This window comes from Akebia trifoliata, chromosome 11 (genome assembly GCF_017979445.1).
Source record: "Akebia trifoliata isolate Shusen 1 chromosome 11, ASM1797944v1, whole genome shotgun sequence".
Taxonomy (NCBI): Eukaryota; Viridiplantae; Streptophyta; class Magnoliopsida; order Ranunculales; family Lardizabalaceae; genus Akebia; species Akebia trifoliata.
Window position 1 is genome coordinate 3,747,474 of NC_141385.1, and position 19,893 is coordinate 3,767,366.

Here is a 19,893-nt window from a genome sequence, read left to right on the forward strand (position 1 = left end):
TGAGGGTCGAGTCATAAAAAAAAATCCATCGAGTTGGGTCAATTCAGAAGAGTTTCGAGTTGACTCTAGAGGAGTTTTGAAACTTCGGTTCACAGAATCACAGACAACCTTACGTGTCGAATTCGTTATTGTTTATTCTTATAGATAACATGTAAATCCCGTGCTATACACACCCCAATTATTAATTAGGGCACCCCATTTACCCGAGGCCTCCAACAAATTGTTTTAACAACCAAGGCCCCTCTGCTGATCAAAGCGTCAACATGCTCATGTCGTCATTGAGGCATCGTCACCATGGACATGTCAACATAGGCCAAAAATATCGTTTGAAGGTATGTCGACAAGCCGGTGCTCTAATCATGCTTAAACTTAAGTTTTCAATAGTTTGTGGGCATGCCCTTATTAATACGTGGGCGCCCCTAACCATAGTCAACATGTAAACACGTCATCTTTCTTTAGTTGAAGCTAGCCAAAGTTGGATAAGGTGAGAATCTTGCCTGAGAAAAGTCGCAAAATGAGTATGTTATGGTTCCAACCACCAAGTTGTCTAGTTTTAAATCATTCATCCGATGAGATGCCTCTTTAATTGGTTGGATTAGGGCTGTCAATGGGTGGGTTGGGCCAGATTTCTTGAGTCTGATCCAATTCCAAAGAGCCCGGCTGTGCCTTGGATCAGTCACCTGTCTTATGCTCTTATTGGGCATATGTTGACTAAGCCCAACCCCAGTATAAGGGATAAATATTGTTTTGAATGGGTAATCAGTATGTTAATTGAAAACAATGGCTCCGGTTTATTAAAGAATCATTTACGTTTGAAAAATGTGAGATTACATGTAGACGCAATTTTTTTTTTTATAAGTGTAACCTAATGCAATAATTTAAAAAATAGAGATTCTATCGCCACACAAATTTTTCTTGAAAGAACCCCATCGTGTTAGCGGTTCAATAGCAGCTTTCTAAAAAATAAAAATCAACCATTAAAAAATAGCAGACATTTTATAGTCAACCGCGAGCGTGGTCACCTTCAAATATGAAACAATAAAATTGTTCGAGGAAAATAAAATTTTAGATTCAATTTTAAAATTGTTCCGAGACTACTTTTTTTTGGACAAAAAAGTATTATCTTTATTTTATTATTAAATTTGTAATACATATGCATTTGTAGATGCTGTCTACTAGTTAATGCCAATTTCAAATCCATTAGTGGTGAGAGTCCGTAGGTTGTTTTCGACATTTCCTCGGGGGCACCCCTGAGAGTGTTCCCTCACCTACTTGGTGTGAGGGATGTGTGGGAGTTGCATGAGCCCCAGGACGGTCCCATATGCCTTGGGTTCCAGCCCTGGCTCATACGGCCCCCCCCCCCTAGTCGGACATAAGTCAGGACACCCCTGTTATTAAAAAAAAACCTGCAAAGGGATGCAACTGTGCCAACATTTCTAATAATAAGAGTTTCAGATGAGTATGAAATATGAAAGAGAGTGCATGAATTAACACGGTTCTAGAACAAAGAAAGAGATATGCAGCCTCCTAAACTATACACATCATGTTATACTTGTATGTGGCATGCATAATATCCCAAGAGACAACAACAAACACATTAAAGAGAATGTCTTGCGTTACTAGAAACAGTTCAATTCTGGCAAAGGTCTTTACATACCTCTACAAGAATTTCTCGATACAAGTAGTCAGTGTAGACTTGGGTACAGCACCAATAATGGCATCTTTCTTCTCTCCATTCTTGAATATTATGACAGTTGGTATGCTTCGGATTCCATATTGGGTTGCAGTCGAAGGGCTTTCGTCGGTGTTCACTTTAAAGAATCTCAGTTTACCTGCATATTCCTTTGAAAGTTCATCGATTATAGGATGGATCATTCGGCATGGTCCACACCAAGGGGCCCAAAACTCAACCATCACGGGAAGCTCACAATTGAGGACAAGTGATTGCCAGGTTGATTCAGTAACAGCAGGCACTGCAAAAGTGAAGAACATAGAAGAAGCTAAAGTTCAAGTTTATAAAGACAAGATTTTATTTGATGCTGTGCAAAGATGTGTGTTTCTACATGACTCGAATTAATTTGAGCCACTTCAGCAAATTCATTTGCTCTCGTCCAATACCAAGCTCCACATTGGAACAAAGATGGCTGAGGCAGTGTAAAACAAGAATATCGTCTATAGAAGTGGTGCCTTGGACAGTGAACTCCCCACTCTCAAACCAATACAATAGTATCCCTCCATCGAAGGACATAAATTGGCTTACTCCTCTCACTCAAAGAAATTGTCTTCTAGACAGATTCTCCCAATAGTCCCAATCAACACAACAAAGAACTACAACATATGTCAATGTGGTGAAGTCTGTTGCACAGACCTGGGATCAAAAACTGCCTTCACACTTATATTTATCGAAAAATAAAAGATAAAAGTACCCAAAAACATATTTACAGGAAAGCCATATTGATAGAAATCTGTAACACATAAAAAAATGTATGCAGTTGCACATACATACTATATCTAAGTGGTACAAATGATCTGCGAACTTTCCTCACACCATCCTCGTTGCCATTGAAAAGAACAGACACCATCATGTGGGTTACCTTAGTGAGCTCACATAATATGAGAGAGAGAGAGAGAGAGAGAGAGAGAGAGAGAGAGAGATCACACTAGCGCACTCTATGAAGCTCCCTGGATGCCACCTAGTGGGAATTGTTGTCAACCCTTCACCATGATAGGAGTGTGTCCATGCAAAGTCCAAACCCTTAATAAAGAATCTATTATTTGTGATTTTCAAGGGGAAGCTTGGGTTTCCCATTGGGTTGTGTCTCTTTCCCTCACCCTCACACTCACCCTCACCCTCTTATCTTCCATGAAAAGCCTAACCAAATAAACCACCACCATATAGAGTTCATAATGCGTAACGCATAATGGATTATTTCCATGTAAGCCATATGGGACGTAGAAGCAGGCACAGCAGCTTTGCAACAACACTACAGACAGAATAGCTAAGCTAAGCCACAAGGCAGCGTTCAACAAAGTTGTGAAAAATGAGAATAAGAGACACGTTTCTATTTTATGTGGAAACTGGAGGTGTTAATCACAAAAATGGAAAAATGTTTTGGCCCACTGATGCATGAACTTTTGGCACATCCCTTGGAGGACCTCCACATCAAATATCAATCTGATTGATGATTAGTACCCTCTTAGATTTGACCAATTTAATCAAAGACTTCATGCCCTAATGTTTTCACCCACAGTTCAGGTTCATGATGAAAATGCTAAGATCCAATGGCTAAAATTCACCATTCAGGCTGATCCTTCGTGTGAAGGTCCATTAAGGGGGTGGGGCCAAACGTTCATGGGAACAAAGGTGCCTCTTAGCATCAAAAGAGGAAGCAGGAGATGCAAGCACCTCCTTTACCCCATAAACAGCACATTAACACCAATTCTCAAAAGATGTCACGCTAACTGTCCACATGTACAATATCCATGACACAACCTGGTATTAAAAGGAGAAATAATTCAATATTCCTTTTCCAAATAATTCAGCAAGCACCATTCTCTGCTTCACTGTGAGATCCAATACCATGGAAAAAATCTTAGGAAATCATCATTGTCAGTCCACATCATCATCATAAGGCCCCAAACACCATGCACCACATCTCTAGCCATCACGACCCACCCATCCTTCTGAGTCCTTTTCTCACCTTTTGGCCACTTATTGAGGTACAACTCTTTATCACCCCACTCATCTTTTTTCACCAGAGGAAGGGGTGGAGGTCAATAAAGCCCATTACTGACCTCTTCCACTCTGTCTCCTCAATCCGCAACATGGCATCCCTTGAACTATCATGTGGTATCACCATTACTTCTCTTTTGCCTCTCTTCTTTATCTTCCTACTTCTATCCCAGACATGATCTTCTTCCTTCACAAAGTCTTATTGTCTGTTTGCAACAACTCAGTTGGCTTTTCTAAAAAATTGAATCTCCTACTAAGAATCCAGTAGGGTGTATTCCCTTTTCACACCTATATGGAAATTTCCCCTAATCCAACAATGAGGGACCATATTAATTCCACCTCCGTATTTCGGTCTGGATTCTGCATTCACCAACAAATCCTCTATTCCTCACCTCCAACAACTAATCCTGCAAATAAGATGCTCCCTTCTACCATCGTTGATTTTTCATACCAACTACCCATGGTCAACAGTAGCCCATACCAATAACTTCTCATCGACTTCAACAAAGTCCACGCAGTCATCTCCACTAGTGTTTAACGTAACCTAACTCCCAGCATGAAGCAACATTAATTGATATTTTTCCATCAATAGCCCACTTTTCCCTGCCACTTACTTGATCTAATCTTGCAAATAAGATGCTCCCTTCTACCATCATTGATTTTTTATCCCAATTACCCATGGTCAATAGTAGCCCATACCGATAACTTCTCATCGACTTCAACAAAGGCCACGCAGTCATCTCCACTAGTGTTTAACGTAACCTAACTCCAAGCATGAAGCAACATTAATTGATGTTTTTCCATCAATAGCCCACCTTTCCCTGCCACTTACTTGATCCTGCATTAAGGTGCCAAAAAATCACACAAACGCTCCAAGCTGTTAAAGCCTCTTGCATCCATTGAAATTTTGATTATTTCCCCTCCAAAAAAGATAAAAGATAGTAACAAGCCACCGATGTTTTCAACCTTGGCTTGGCCCAACCAGTTGAACTGATGAACCAATGAAACAGTACTTAAAATATTTTATGTCAACAACCACCCATATTTTTAAATCTACTCCCAATTGAACTGGTGACTTACTGAACTTAGTGCCCTCACTTGGAAGCCACTACCAAACATCCATATCTTTACCTACTCAGAAGTTTGTTGCCATACTATAAATTCTATTCACTTTGTTGAGCTTTCCCGAACCTCACAACCAAACGTCTCAGAAACATCATTTTGTACCAAATGCCAATAACTGATATCATAAATAGTTTAACCTCCATCCCAAGTAAGAATCCTAATTTCTACACCACCATGCCATTTCCTCCATTTGTGTCACCTCTTAAGAGCGAGTCAAAAAGACGTGTGCACTGTTAGTTTCATAGGTAGGTGGCTAAGCATGTCAAGCCATATCCACTTGATTAAATTGATATCAGCACATCTGTCTCGTAGTGTTGTATGTAAAGGAAATCCAAGTATTAAAACCAGAAAAAAAAAAAATTTAATACAGTAATACATGCGATGTGTACAAGAAGGAATAACTACTCAATGATCCTGCCATAAGAACTATGGTTTGGGAAATATTGAGACTTCATTGAGAACCATGGTTTGACATTCACCCGAAAAAGAGTTGGGCTAGGACAAAAGGGTTGAACTGGGCGAGTTGATTGGGTTGACACATGATGTTAGTTAACGTCACTATTAATTTTTATATTTAATATCCATTTCTTTCAAAGTTGAAACCTAATAGAAAACTGATTTCAAACGAACTTGAATGGCTTGATGTCAACTTAGTCAGGCCAAACAGGTCATTGGATCAACCAATGGGGTCAAACAGGTTGCAGAATAGAAGCTGGGATATTTGTAAAACAACTAGGTGTATGTTCAACCAGCCCATTTAGACGACTAGTTCACCGAGTCATTAGTTAAACTGGGCAAGCTCTTAAAAGATTCTTCTAGATCGCACATTCTTCTGGATAGTCAGATAGTAAATGCCAATGGCCACAAATAAAATATATAGAACAGAAAGTCTTTCTTGCCTAAGAGATATCATCATGGATCCAACACCTTGCACACATGACAAATGTACCACTATGGAAATTTGGTATGCCATCTTTGCCTACCCAACAAGTACCTTGAATTTCCTTCTATTTATATGCGTATCATGCATAAATATTGGTACAGATGAAAGAGTAGGAGCAACAGGAAAAAAAAATGGCTTACCTTGTTCATCTATCACAGACGAAAAAGGTTTCATCCTCTGAAAAAAGTTCAAGGTTTTAAACAGACTGCCGAGTTACATTATGTTTTCTTAGGTTCTCTTCTTAAGGAACTTTACAACAGCCTCACCTTCGTTGGATTCTTGATCCCTAACCCATAAATTCTTTTATTCCAAACATATTCCATCAAATAAAAGTGAAAAAGAAATGTGGGAGGACCCAATGGCTCAAAAATTAGGTATAAGGATAGTAATCTTCATCCAATGTTGAAAATTAGACAGCTTTTGAAGTCAAATATAGAAAGGGTTCACTCGATGCAACAAACAGATTCACCCCATTGCGCAAAGAATCAAGTACCACACCAGATCAGTTTGACCCAATCAAACACCCAGCACTGATTTAAACAAAAAACGCAACTGAATGGTAAAAAAAACTACCAAATATCATTTTGATTAGTGTTAAACTAATCAAATACGACGGCTTATACCTTGCATAAGCACAGCATCTCACCATGAAGAATTAGCACCATTTTGTATCTTCAAGTAATCATCAGCTGTGCTGAAAAACACAACCACCATTCTCTAAAGAAAACTCAATTTCTATCCCATGAAGTTTTAGAAAATAAAATCCTATATCGCATAAATGTGTTCTTCCAAAAGCAATATCTCCCAAAAGTTCCTACACAATCTCTACCTTCATATCTTTCAATTATAACCTTCCAATTAGAGTTAAATTGGGGGGGGGGGGGGGGGGGGGGGGTGAAAAGAGTGCTTTATTATCTATTATTTGGAATGAATCTATACTCAAAGACAAGATTACATGATCTAAAGCCCTTAGCAATACTGAAACTCCCTTTTTGAACCCTCAAGTTAATAAAAAACCAAAATGATCGCTGGTTTTGGTTTTTGTAAATTGTGATCAGAAATTCAGAATATGAACTGAACTGAATTCGTATCCTGATCACAATTCTTGTCTGAGTTGAGTAACGTTGAGGTCATTGGAAAGCAGAATTAATAAGTTAACCCCTGAACTCGAGCAATTTGAAGAAGAAGAAAAAATCAAGCAGATCCACCAAATGGAAAATTTTCTCACGTTTTAATGGGAAATAAAATGATTTTTTCTGTGGAAAAAGCCAGAAAATCGTAATTTCATGAGAATTATCCAAAAAATGCAAATTTGAAGTATTTCTCTACATAAACTACTAATAGGTTAGTTCCCAATCCACCCAGAAATCAATAAAACCCTTAAATAGATCTAAAACAAACAGTCTCGATAACAACCCGAAAATATAATTGGATTCTATCCAGAGATTAAGAAGAAAAACTAAATAAACCAAAATATCGATCCAACCAAAGATTGGGGAAGTAAGATTCTCACCTAGTAGAGTCGTCTCCTGAGCCTCGCAGACAACACTTCCTCCTCGACGAACAATTTTCCTCGAATTCGTCAAATTCACCGACGCCACTGTGTGCTTCTGAGAACCAATTTGAATCCTCAAACCCTTGAATTCGGGCAAAGAACTAACGTTCCTACTGATCGAGAGAGCGCAAATCGAAGATGATTTCGGCGGTGCAGACCGATCCCTTCGAAAGCTAGAAGATCGAGGAACGATAACTGATTCGAGTACCGCAGCCATAGAAATTGTTGAAACCGAAGAGAAGAAATTTATAGAAATTTGTATTATAGTTGGAGAAATTCAAAGAAATTTTACCATTTAAGATTGTAAATCAGAAACCCTAAAAAGAAAGAAGAAGTTAGATTTACAGCAGCAGCAGCAGAGAGACAGAGAGGCTTTTTGTTGGAGCAGATGAGAATGATTGGCGTCGATAGACTGGAAAAAACTTTGAAGCGGGAAGTTTTCTTCAAAATTTTGAAGAAACCCTCTCCAATGGATTACACGTGGCATTTTAAAGTTTTGTGGAAATAGAGGAACGTGAAATAAATTGAAAAAGCCACGTGTTTTGTAAAAAGAGGGTTCTTTCAAATTTTGAAGTACGCTGTCCGCTTCAAAGTCGGACTCAGATAGACTTGATACCCTTCATCAACAGTGTGACGAGAAAACCTGACGTGTCCTTAAAAAAAAATCTAGAAATTTATAATATCAAATTTCGTTTGACATTATTTCTCAAACGTTCGGCTGAGATGGAAATAACAACACAGTTTTCCCAGAGCTTGATCATTAAATTTGTAGGAATTCGTGCTCCCAATACTACACTCCCATCTCAGCTGTTAGAGTCAAACGACATTTGACACTTTGCATTTCCTACAAATGAAAATAGGGTGATTTAGATATACCCCTCCATTTTTGGGTGAATATTTTAGATGCCCTATGTTTTAAACTGATAACATGTTCCTTGACCTCGGTCTTCTCTAATAGTCTAAAGAAAATAACCTTACTGCCCTTATCTCCAACTTGAGACAAAGCTCTTGTTTTTTTTTGTTTTTTTGTTTTTTTTCTCAAAACCAGTCATCTTCATCTCTTTATGATATTTCATTCTCTTCCTCAACCTACTAAATTGGTCTTCCGTCAACCATGTCGCCATCCTAGAGTTCCCGATCCATAAAATATGAGAAAGTACGTAAATTATATCATATATCTTGTTTACAAATATGAAGTTTATCTATATTTTGTATATCAAACCAGATTTCGACCAATGCAATTGCTAATGATTCGATTTGGATCATTAGCATAGCCATGTCATTAACATGATTTCTAGTAACTAGAGTTGGACGGAGTTTCAAAGTTCTTTAGTCCAAGGGCAACAATTCTCAAGTCCGACTCCTCCAAACAAGATATGTACCACTCCCATGAGTGCATGGATCATGGATGCACGTGTCGAATCATTATCAAATAGCTCGACTACTCAATCACTGACTGTCAAAACATATCTCTTAGACGTAGTCAAAAAGGAATTACTACCAGAGTATGCCTCTCAAACATGGGTAAAGAGAAGCAACCACCCTAACACATCCAGGGACGTGTGTTGAAGAAGAGGATATGACAACAACCTATGTCACCTACCATGTCCAACATCAATAAAAGGAGGAGAAACAAAAGCAAATGTCCACAATATTCTTGAACTAAGGTGATATTTTATTGAATTATTATTAATTGATTTGAGCGTCAAAGTAAAATCATTAGTTCCTTGTCAGAATTAACCAAGTGACAGAAGACACTAGGAGAACCCTTGTCAAACTTATCACACATCTCGAAGTGTTGGAGGAAGATTTCTTTTTTCGTGGGTAAACCAAATATTCAAGGTAGATCGTAAGTAGAACCGAAAGAGTAAGTGTTGGATCAGAACTCTCAAAGAAAATAAACAATCACCCACTCCAAAGTGCATTAATTCTCATGAGAAAGGGGTTTAGTGTCTTTGTGTCTAAAAATGTGAACCTAGTATCAATTCAAGTGGTTTGGTGTTTTTTAACTGCAAAAACAACACTTCTTACCTGCCTTCCTAACACATTACACCTCACACAATCTACCCTTCCTTCCCCTACCTCACTAGTTCAAGATTTCAACTCACCTCACATACCCATACCCTCTTCACTCATCTAAAATCCATGGACAAGACAAAGAAGCTCTTGTCAATTCTACTAAGGCTTCTAGATCTTGGTGCAACAGTTTTTGCAACCATCGTCGTGACGATGAGTCATGGTACAAAGAATGTTTCGAACCCATTCATTTGATACAATATATAATTATTCACCCACATTCAAGTAAGTTTCCTGTTATTTATCAATTTCATCTCATGGCAATGTCTCGCTTGGGAGAAAAATTGAGACGGTCTCAATCAAGATACTATGAAATTAACTCTAAACATAAAATATTTCATTCCAGTATTTTCCAAGTCATTCCAATATGATAAAAACCTTAAATCATAATTATTATAATCCTTTTCTTCTATTTTGAATTGGTTACTCAAAGCTTGGTTTAGGTATTGAATAATGCTGAAGTTTTAGCATCTATGATTCCCATACACTTTCACGTTACGGTGTGCAATATGAGGTCCAATCTTGAGGTCACTCCAGCACGACTCATAGGTATTCTTTATTGTGTATGCAATAGGAAGGTATACATGTTAAAGTCCATGGGCCTAACTCATCCTTAAAAACCGGCTTGCAAAGAGAGGGTTGCCGTCATTTTATACATTACACAAATGAAGAGTACCCAAGAGATGTGGGACTATGTTAACACCCCCTCATTGGCAAGGTAGGTTTGGAGATACTAACCTGACTCATCCTTGAGATACACTCGCTCTGACACCATGTTAGCAACGTGGTAATTAATAACCCTTTTTTTTTTTTTTAATTTTTTTTGAGTTTATATATGTGATGAGAGATTAATAGATAATGAAATGGGATTTTGGTGATCTGGATTGTTTCAATGTACGTATGCTTCCAAAATTCTTAGGTACGTATGCTTCCAAAATTATTGGCCAAACATTTTCTAAAATATTTATCAAATATATATCCTTTTTTGACAAGGTGTAATACCAAAACGGGTATCTATTTACTGTCACTTTATCAAGTTTGTTACTTGAGTAAACTTTACTCTTTTAATCAGGCTATAATGACAAATTTAGTAAGATATCAAATTTTACTAAAGGTTATTAGGCCCACATGGATTATCAAATTACCAATCCAACACTAGAGCCTTCTAGATTTTATGAAAAAATTTAGATTCAATAGTAAAATTTCAAAACAAAAAAAAAAAAAAAAAAAAAAAAAACCTTTTTGGTGATCTGGATTGTTTCAATGTTGCTCACTTCAAGTGCTTCTGTGGCCTTTGCGATCGCTTATGCCATCCACATGACATGCAATACTCTTCTTGTTTAGAACTTACAGAGCTTCAAAAATTACATGTAGGGGGATTTTGGTTCTAATGCTCAAATATGTTCAACATAGAAAGGATTATGATATTAGAGACGTGATACATTGTAATACAACGTATATGAAGAAACAAATTCTAAGAAATCTAATCTTAACATAGTCTTTATGATTAAAATTCTTAGGTACATATGCTTCCAAAATTATTGGCCAAACATTTTCTAAAATATTTATCAAATATATATCCTTTTTTGACAAGGTGTAATACCAAAACGGGTATCTATTTACTGTCACTTTGCAGAATTCAAAATTAAAGCCCCATTTTTGAATTTCATGGATCTTTTATTTGAGCTTCAAAAGAAAACTATAAAAGTAAAATCACAGAAGTGAGCATTCAATAGATACCCTTTTAGGTGAAAATAAATATATACCAAAATGGATATGTGCCCATGTGCCACTTTTTATTAATTAATATTTTAAAAATGTGTTTGGGCCAGCCCAAAATATTTGCCCATTTTAGTAAAACACCTTAATCTTCATAACAGTATGACATGGTAAGCAAAGCATATAATTGTTTGTGAAATCATCTGTCATCGCCTTGTTTTATACATTATTTGATTTGATCAGAAATTAGTTGTAACTATAAATTTCCAATCAATTAAACCAGACACTCAACAAACACATTATTAAAATTAAAAAGGTGAACTACCATGTATAGAAAATATAAATATTAGTTTAATCCCATAGAAACCCTAGAATTTTTCCTAAATATAGATACTGTTAACACCTATGGTATCTACATCTATTTACAGTATCACATTATATAAGCAACTAACGGATTGCATAAATAACCATATACCATAGCACCTGTCCAACCCAACGTTTAAAATCTCGTCTTGAAGCAATGTTTCGATCAGAAGAAAGACTGAAAATGTCTTGGTTTTTGTTGAAATCAGAATTCTGAGATGGCACGAAACTTTGACCATGGTCCAACTTCATTCCATTGAAAATTGAAATCTTTATGACTTGGCATCAGCTTTGTCTAGCTGTTAGAACCTTTAAACCCTAATCTTTAGTGGAGCGGTTCTGTTGATGTCTCCAAGTGGGATGAACCGCTCACAATCCTTTGCTCCAGCTTTGATAAATGATGGCACAAGACCCCCAACAACTCCACCAACCGCCCTCTTAAAGTTCTTTGAACTGCTCTTTTCACCCTCGTCCACATCCTGTATGCCTCCAACAAGACAACCAACCTGAGCACCCTCAATATATGCCTTACAAGCTATTAGAATTGCATGAGCACGCTCACGAAAATGCCCCACAACAAAATCCTCAAAATTCTGCAGACAAAATCAAATGATTTGAATTAGAGCCCAAAATCTATAGTGAGAGATTGGGAGAGTCAGATCTACAAATATATTAAAGAATTAAACTTCTTTGAGAGTGTCTACTATAATGCACATTGCTATCTTTGTCTGGTTCAAACCGAGAACCAAACCAAACTGATAGATTTGGGGTGGCTTGGTTCGGTTTGGAACAAGTTGCAGTTCGGTTCCAGGTTAAGAAAATGGAGAACTGACCAATTTGGTTCGGTTCCTGGATCAGGCTCTTATAAAACTGAACCGATCGAACACTTATGTAATATGTATATGTATTTGTGTACTAATTTATTATGAGTTACTTTAGGAGTTAGGACATAGATTAATGACTTTTTTATGGATAAATTAATGACTTATTATGCATATATTAATGATTTATCGTATAAAATGTTTTGTTTGTTTGTTCATTAAAAATATGTTACTTCTAATTCATAGAATATTGACAACCCATAGAACTGAACCAACCTAGTCGATCTGGGTTGGTTGGGTCCCAATAGCATTTTGGTTCGGTTCTGGTTTTTATTTAGTGCAACCGACTACGTTGGTTCAGTTCCTATTTAGTCAAACCGAATCAAGTAGCACCCATAGTCGGTTTGGTTCCAGCCAAGCTCCTTAGCTGCTAGAACTAGGAAGGCAACTGCCTTGCTTCCCGTAACTAAATTAGTTGATTCTACGAGCAACTTGCCTAGAGCCGAAGAGCTAGAACGAAAAATAGATTACGGACTTTGAAAGACACCTTCAGAGAGATACAAACTACATTCTTTGAACTACCTCTAACAGATGGCCCACACGAGCTAGACTCTTAAAAAGGGGGACCCCATCAGAGACAGCTTACCTGAGAGAATGGAAACTGAAAGAAAGAAAGCGGGCCTCCAGGCCCGGATGCAGTGCGGGGCTAGGCCAGGGGTGCCCTGTGGGGCTACGAAAACCGGATAAGGCGGCGAACTACACAACAACTACTGTTTCGCTCAGCAATTTAGCCTCAAACCGAATCAAGTTGCAACCCTAATTGTTATCACCCATACCGATGATTTGGTCGACTCTTTCTTCTTTTTTTCTTTTTCTTTTTTTTTTTTGTGTGGGTGGGTGGGGGGAAGGACGTGAGTTATCTGGATGGAAAGCATAAAGCCAAAAACACATCCTGGGAGAGGAATGGCATCTCCCAACTGTCTAGAGCAATATGGTTTAGATAATGACCTTGTATGATCGAATTCTCATAAACACTTCCGAAGGGTCATAAAAAATATAAGGCTTTTTGGTTAACTCAAAAGAGAGTCTATTATAATCTCAATGAACCAACTAATGGCTTAAAGTTTTGTTTCATCTTGGAATGTCTCAGCTGAGACATTCTTGTATCGACCAAGACTGGAACAAATCATCAACGCTGAAACATTGAATGTTTCGATTTTATTTGTCTCGTCTTAGAACATTTCAGAATGTTATTTTAAACCTTGGAACCAACCTTCCTAAAAAGGAAAACACAAAAGAATAATCATGGGAATGGTTGAAGAAAGCTTGCCTTTGGTGGTCTCTGTAGCGAGTACAGCATTGTCTTGCAGGATAGGACAAAAGCATTCTCATTGTAATCCTTGGCCTTCTTTTCACCCATTTGATCTCCTGCCATGCGTTCAAACCCAGGTTCATTAAAGAAGGGCTTTGCATTTAGCACCAAAGCTTGAATAGAGAGCAAAACTTGAAGCATGGTGGAAATTCCCGGGGTCCACCGCTCACTACTAGCTTGTCCAGGCCAAGTGTTTAGAAGGCTGAGGCAGACCTTCCCACAGCTGTACAAGTTTGGATTCAACCGAAGTCCACCTGAATGGTAGTGCACTTTCTAGCAGCAGAAACCCTTAACCCATTCAGCTCTATTGTTTACAAAGAAAGACATTAGGATGGTCAAATAAATCACCAAACAGAAACACATACCGGTGGTACATTAGGATAGTCTGATGGGAAGAGAACATCAAAAAAGAAGAGACCATCGTGGTAGGGAGTGCCTTCTGCACCTATAATGACAGCCCTTAAAATATCCATCCTCTCTTCACAAACTCTAACAAATATGGTATCTGTCAAAGTCAAAAGAAAAAAAAAAGTAAAACAAAGAAGTGAAATATAGTATCTGCCCACCAAGGGAAAAAGAAAAAAATGGAAGGCTTAACTAAGAAGCAAGATAATATCGACAATAGTATGCCTAATATCACATAGATGCACCTGTTATACCATTAGTGTTAACTTGGCACTTCTACTTCGTGAATTTTGGCTTTGCCAACACTTGTTGGCACTTGGATACTCCTCAAGCCTAGATGCCTCTAGGAACATGCGTCACATATGTGGGAAATGTGAGGGACCCAGCTGGAAGGCTCTAGAAGCCCAGAATGCTCTATCAAAATCTACCAGGAGGCCCAAGTACCTATTAAAAAATTCTTGGATCCTTAAAACTCTTCTTATGATATCGAATAATATTTGTTAGGTACTGACTGACATAGTTTAACTTTTTCATCTTTTTGTCATATAGGTTTTCTAATCAGCTTTCTAAGTTTTCCCTGTAGTTTTGTTTCATATCAAACGATCTGCACATCTTATTCTTCTTTGGTTCTTCCATTATGCTATTTAAGGACGTAATAGGTGCTCATGTAAGTATCATTTCTAACATATTTGTTGGATTATATCCATTTGATTTATTTATTTTATTTTATTACTTATTGAATGGAAGTGACGCCGTATTCTAATATTCAGACATTGGAAGTTGGCATGCCAAACACATGTCAAAACCTTGATACTTGGTACCCATGCCACATGTCTAGGTAACACGTTATATCTGCAATAGTGTGCTCATCAAATAACTATTCTAGCTTATAACAAAGGAGTTCAGATCACAACTTAAATGCCATCACAGAAGATGATCACAAAAGTTTATCCCCCCCACCCACACACCCACAAGTAATAATAATAACAGCACAAAAAAAAAAAAAATCACCAGGCAAATCCTTCTTGAGGATCTTCCACTCCTGCTGAATTGTCTTTGTCCAATTCCGTGCTGCCTGTCATAAATGAGAAAGATCTAGGCCAGGTGACCAATGCATCCGAAGTAAAGTAAGAAAAACATTAAATCCACTTTTTAAAACAATGTAGTCACCTGCTTTGGATTAACTAGGAAATAGTGATGGTCCGAAAAATCTTGGACAGTATCAAATCTCTTAAATGCCCTATACTTCTTTAGTACTTGATCTTCTTCCTCCCTTACGCTTCCCTGGCTAGAACTAGGTAGAAATGGGGCTGTTGAGCTGCTTGTACAGACCAGCTTCAACCGACTTTTGGGAGGCTGAAGCGACAAAATTTCAACATCGTCCTTTTCCTTTTCCATGCTAGATTTCAATTGGCTCGGAACCGTTGAATTGCTAGTAGAAGCTTGCTTCTTTGGACTTTTGGAAGGCTGATCAAACCAAGGAACAGATGCTTCTACCCCAGGAGGGAGGTCCACATCATCGAATTGGGCTTGCAAATTTAAAGTCTCATCGTATAAAAAATCATCATCATAATATACTTCTTCATCATAATCATAATCCCATGAGTCGTCTTCAAGAACGTCTAAATTCCCAGATTCTGCCTCGAAATCCTCTAGAGGAACATCATTCACCAATTGAGGATTTGCTGCACTAGTAGGAACCATAAGATCCTGAGCCAAAGCAAAAAAACACAAATAGTTTTTAGTTACATAATATGTTTATCAGCTCGGTGGAAACACAATTCTTTTCCTCAGGATTCAGACAAGTCGAAATAAAGAACGAAATAACTAGATGGATTTGTTATAATTCCCCTCTTCTAGAGGGACCATTTAGAAAGCGAGTTGTTGTGGATGCATTCAGACATAAAGCCGAACATAGATGTTATGGGTCGAATTTCTTTTCTTTCCTTTTTTTCCTTTCTTTCTTTTCTTTTTTTTTTCTTCTTTTTTTTTTTTTTTTTTCTTTTTTAGAATTTCGTTTATGACTTAGACTATATCAGCACTTCTCTTCAAAGGGACAATTAGTGGTAGGCAAGAAAATGAATCAGCATAGGAATTGATCCCGGGAACTTGCTGGCTAAGAGAAGTCTGAGGATAGTTTTTTCCCAGAAGTTCATTAGGAAAATATAAACTAATTATAAGCGTTAAATATTTAAATCATCAATTATACACATCTAAATCTCATGAAGACATCACAGTATTTTTGAAAGAAAATAGAAGCATTTGAGAAATGGCTCATCAAACAATAAATTTCAATCACACTTTGCAAGATCTTGTCAGTGATTTTATACCTTTTTGAAAATTTTCAAAGCAATCATGTGATTTTCTAATATGTCATAGATATTTGCTACTTGAAGCTCATCTACTTTCTGGTCATGTACCTTTGCTTGATTCGCCCCATTCATGTCATACACCAGTTTTGTCACCATAGATATTTTACTCGTGTTAACTTTCTCACCAATGATAAAAACTTCATCTGGATCTTCGTTTCCATCAATTTCCATTACGTTATAGGGAAGAACCTAAGGAAGAGAATCACTTATTGAGTAAATACACTATTATATAGTCAATAAGGTTTCTACCAGATGGAGATTTATGAGTGACCAGCAGGCATTAAACAAATATTAATTCAGGATAAAAAGATGCCAGAATAAAATGAGAGAGAGGAAACAAAGGGGACTGCTTCAATGTTAAAGAAGCAATTACTTGAAAAAGAAATAGTTCAGAAATAAAGCAGCAATTACCCCATTATTATAGTCTAATCAGGACCCTAATAAGAAGTCTTTTAATTTTAAATTTTAGATAATCAGGATTAACAAAATATTTCATCAAGACCTTAATATGATTTAGAATCTAGATGGTAGTAACATGTGATAAATAACTAAATTAGCTATACTTACGAACAAATAACAATAAAAAATTCTGTGGAAAAAAAAAAAACATGGTAGCGGAAAGAAGAGTCGAAGATACAGAAGTTGCTCAGAGAACTTCAGATGATTCATAATGGAGAAAGTAACATGTGAACCTCCGGAAATCACATAACTGAACAACTGATTTACTTCCTCTGACGTAAAGCTACACTTGGATGTTGTGCAACTTGCAACTCTCAACTAGGCAAATACCACAACCTCACAAATAAAGCTCATGCATGATCTTAATAATATGAAATCAAATAGTTCAAGAGAAAAGAACATAGTGCATTGCCCTCAGGCAAAAGCTTTGAATCTAACCAAAAGTTTGAGAGGAAAAACACATATCTACGGTCATATGATCATCAAAATAATGAATATCTTTACAATTATAATGAGAGAAGGCATAGTAAAGTGGTTCGACACCAAGATTTGGATCTCACAAATGCCCCTACCTACTGACCAAAAGCCAGGGCCAAAAACCAAGAAAATTGCAACCCACGGCCCTATAATCATGTCGGCTAGTTTTCAAAATTACAAAAACATCACTTTAACCATGCAATCTTCAAAAACCCTTCAATCTATATTTTAAATTACAAATAAGCCCTTTTGATACATGTGTGTTTAAACATGCCACCGTCTAGTTTATCTATGATGTGATAATCCAGAACTATTACATCAACTCAGTATGAGATTCAGGCCATTGGATCAGCAAACAAGAAGAAAAATGGCATTTATGGTTCTCTAGGGTCAACCCATGACCATCAGTCATCAGTCAGCATTGTTCACTAACACACAAAAAAACAAGCATATCGACTCTATCAAAATAACAAGCATATCAATTCTTACGTAAATTTAGGCTCTTGATCGCATTATCCCCAACATATATATGCTTCCTGGTGCTTTGAGTGACTAAGATATCTATTATTTTTTATTTTTATAAGTAAAGAATTTTATTAAAGGCAGCCGAGAAGACCAACCAAGGAAACAAGAAAACAATCAAAAGAAAACCCACATAACCCAACCTGGATAAGAGACTTAGATCTTACAATCCCAATCTCATATACCCGAATAATCTTTGAAAAAGACGCCCTTAATCTCTTAAAATAACTTACACCAGAAGAATAGCAACCTCGAGATAGAAATGACAATGTCCTGAAAAGGGAGGTCTTTTTTTTATCTTTTGTGCTTTATGGTTTCAAATCTTCTTTTTTTTTTTTTTTAAGGAGCACTAAAGATTAAATATTTGTAAGATTGACTCCACTATGGAGACTGAGATGTCCCATAATTACTATTTCTTAGCCTAAATCAAGGTGCCCTAGTTCGAATCCACAAGATTTATAAGGGAAAACAACCTAGAAACTTCCCAAAATAACAATTTAATCTAAAAATCAACAAAATTTAACATCTTAAATCGTAAAATAATGCAAAAAACACAAATGCGATTATACCAAAACTGCAAGCTAGAAGTAATCTAAAAGAAAGAAAACGCCATAAATTCCAGTAAAATCATTGTAAACTATCTCCAACTAACAAAAGGGCAAAAAATTTCCTTCGAAATTATCGCAACCTACACAACCCCAATCGATAAACCCAACAAAAAAAACCCACAAATTCACTAATCCAAACTTATTAATATTCATCAAATTCAAAGCATGCAAACCAATTTTTCGAAACAAAATCGAAGTAACTGGTAATCCATCAATCAATGATTCTAAATTTAAGATCTGATCAAACTAGGTTAAATTCAAAAGATAAAAATAAAAAATTAATTATTTTTTTTAATTTCTAGTACCTGGATGTGTTTGAGCTTCTTAGAACTCGAAGAACTTGCAGTCTCCATGACTTGGACGACGTCTAGATCGTTATGAGAAGAATAACAAGGAAAACTAACGGAGACTTACAGAAATAGTTAAAACCAAACGGAAACTAGACGGAAACTTCTATATTTGAATCTTCTTCCTGTTTATAGAGAAGCATAGTTGCTTGGAGTCGCAGAGAGAGAAAACGGAGCGTTAAGGAGTAAGGACTGGACTCTACTAACTTTCTCTCTCTAAAAAAGTTCCCTCCTTTTAAGTAGGTTTTTCTTTGATTATTTCTCGAGCGAGATCAATGGGATATTATTTTTACTTCTTATACGGTTATACCCTCTAAATATGAAATTTTATTACGAAAAAACCTAACCGTTTGGACTACCAAGTCAAGATGTGGACGCGGAAAAGAGTTCTATCCAAACTGACGATGATTGACATGTCACCTGACCTTGATCTACTCTAATAGACTAATAAAACTGACTTGAATACCCTTCTTTCATCTTATTATCATAAAACTGGATTGTCAATTGAGCCTATTGACCCGTTGTCCGTGAAAAATTAAGGGCTAGGGCTTTTTATCTTGGACCCCAAAAGGGTAGGACTAAACTAGTCCGTAACACGGCCAGCCCATTGGTATATTTTATATATATATATATTATGTGTTATACATGTATATTAGAGTTCGCATGTGCCTACGACAAAGACATCATATCTCAAGTTAAGAGGGTAAAAGCATAAGAATAAAGTTAAAAGAGTATTATTGTAAAAATTCAAAGTTGAAAGGGGTAAAAGATGAAAAATAATAAAATGAATTAAAGGAGTAAAAGAGAAAATATAGAAAATTATAAGAGTGAAATGTAAAGGAAATAAAGTGGGTCCCACAAAATTATAACTTGATGGAAAGATTACATGGGTAAAAAATGAAAAATAATAAAGTCAGTTAAAATTGTAAAAGTGACGTGTAAATGATATAAAGCGGGTCCCCTAAGATTATAATTTGATGGAAAGGTTAAATGAGT

At 36.7% G+C, this 19,893-nt stretch overlaps 2 protein-coding genes across 3 annotated transcripts; both read right to left on the reverse strand.

Annotated features, from left to right (window-relative positions):
• Positions 1–1,456: 1,456 nt before the first annotated feature.
• Positions 1,457–7,719, reverse strand: LOC147390415 (uncharacterized). The gene is made up of 2 exons (XM_086458565.1): positions 7,315–7,719; positions 1,457–1,973 (listed from the first exon to the last, which is right to left on the reverse strand). Exons 1-2 carry the CDS (start codon positions 7,571–7,573, stop codon positions 1,660–1,662), a joined length of 573 nt encoding a protein of 190 aa, XP_086314691.1. The 5' UTR covers positions 7,574–7,719; the 3' UTR covers positions 1,457–1,659.
• A 3,719-nt stretch (positions 7,720–11,438) lies between these two features.
• On the reverse strand, positions 11,439–19,159 carry LOC147390416 (putative ubiquitin-conjugating enzyme E2 38). 2 transcript variants are annotated; one of them, XM_086458774.1, is made up of 7 exons: positions 18,856–19,158; positions 16,533–16,673; positions 15,283–15,822; positions 15,124–15,187; positions 14,073–14,212; positions 13,666–13,980; positions 11,439–12,107 (listed from the first exon to the last, which is right to left on the reverse strand). In XM_086458774.1, the coding sequence occupies exons 1-7, from the start codon at positions 18,901–18,903 to the stop codon at positions 11,826–11,828; spliced, it is 1,530 nt and encodes a 509-aa protein (XP_086314900.1). In that variant the 5' UTR covers positions 18,904–19,158; the 3' UTR covers positions 11,439–11,825. The 2 variants fall into 2 exon arrangements, with proteins under 2 accessions (XP_086314900.1, XP_086314902.1); XM_086458776.1 differs by lacking the exon at positions 16,533–16,673 and having other exon boundaries at positions 18,856–19,159.
• Between the last annotated feature and the right edge of the window lie 734 nt (positions 19,160–19,893).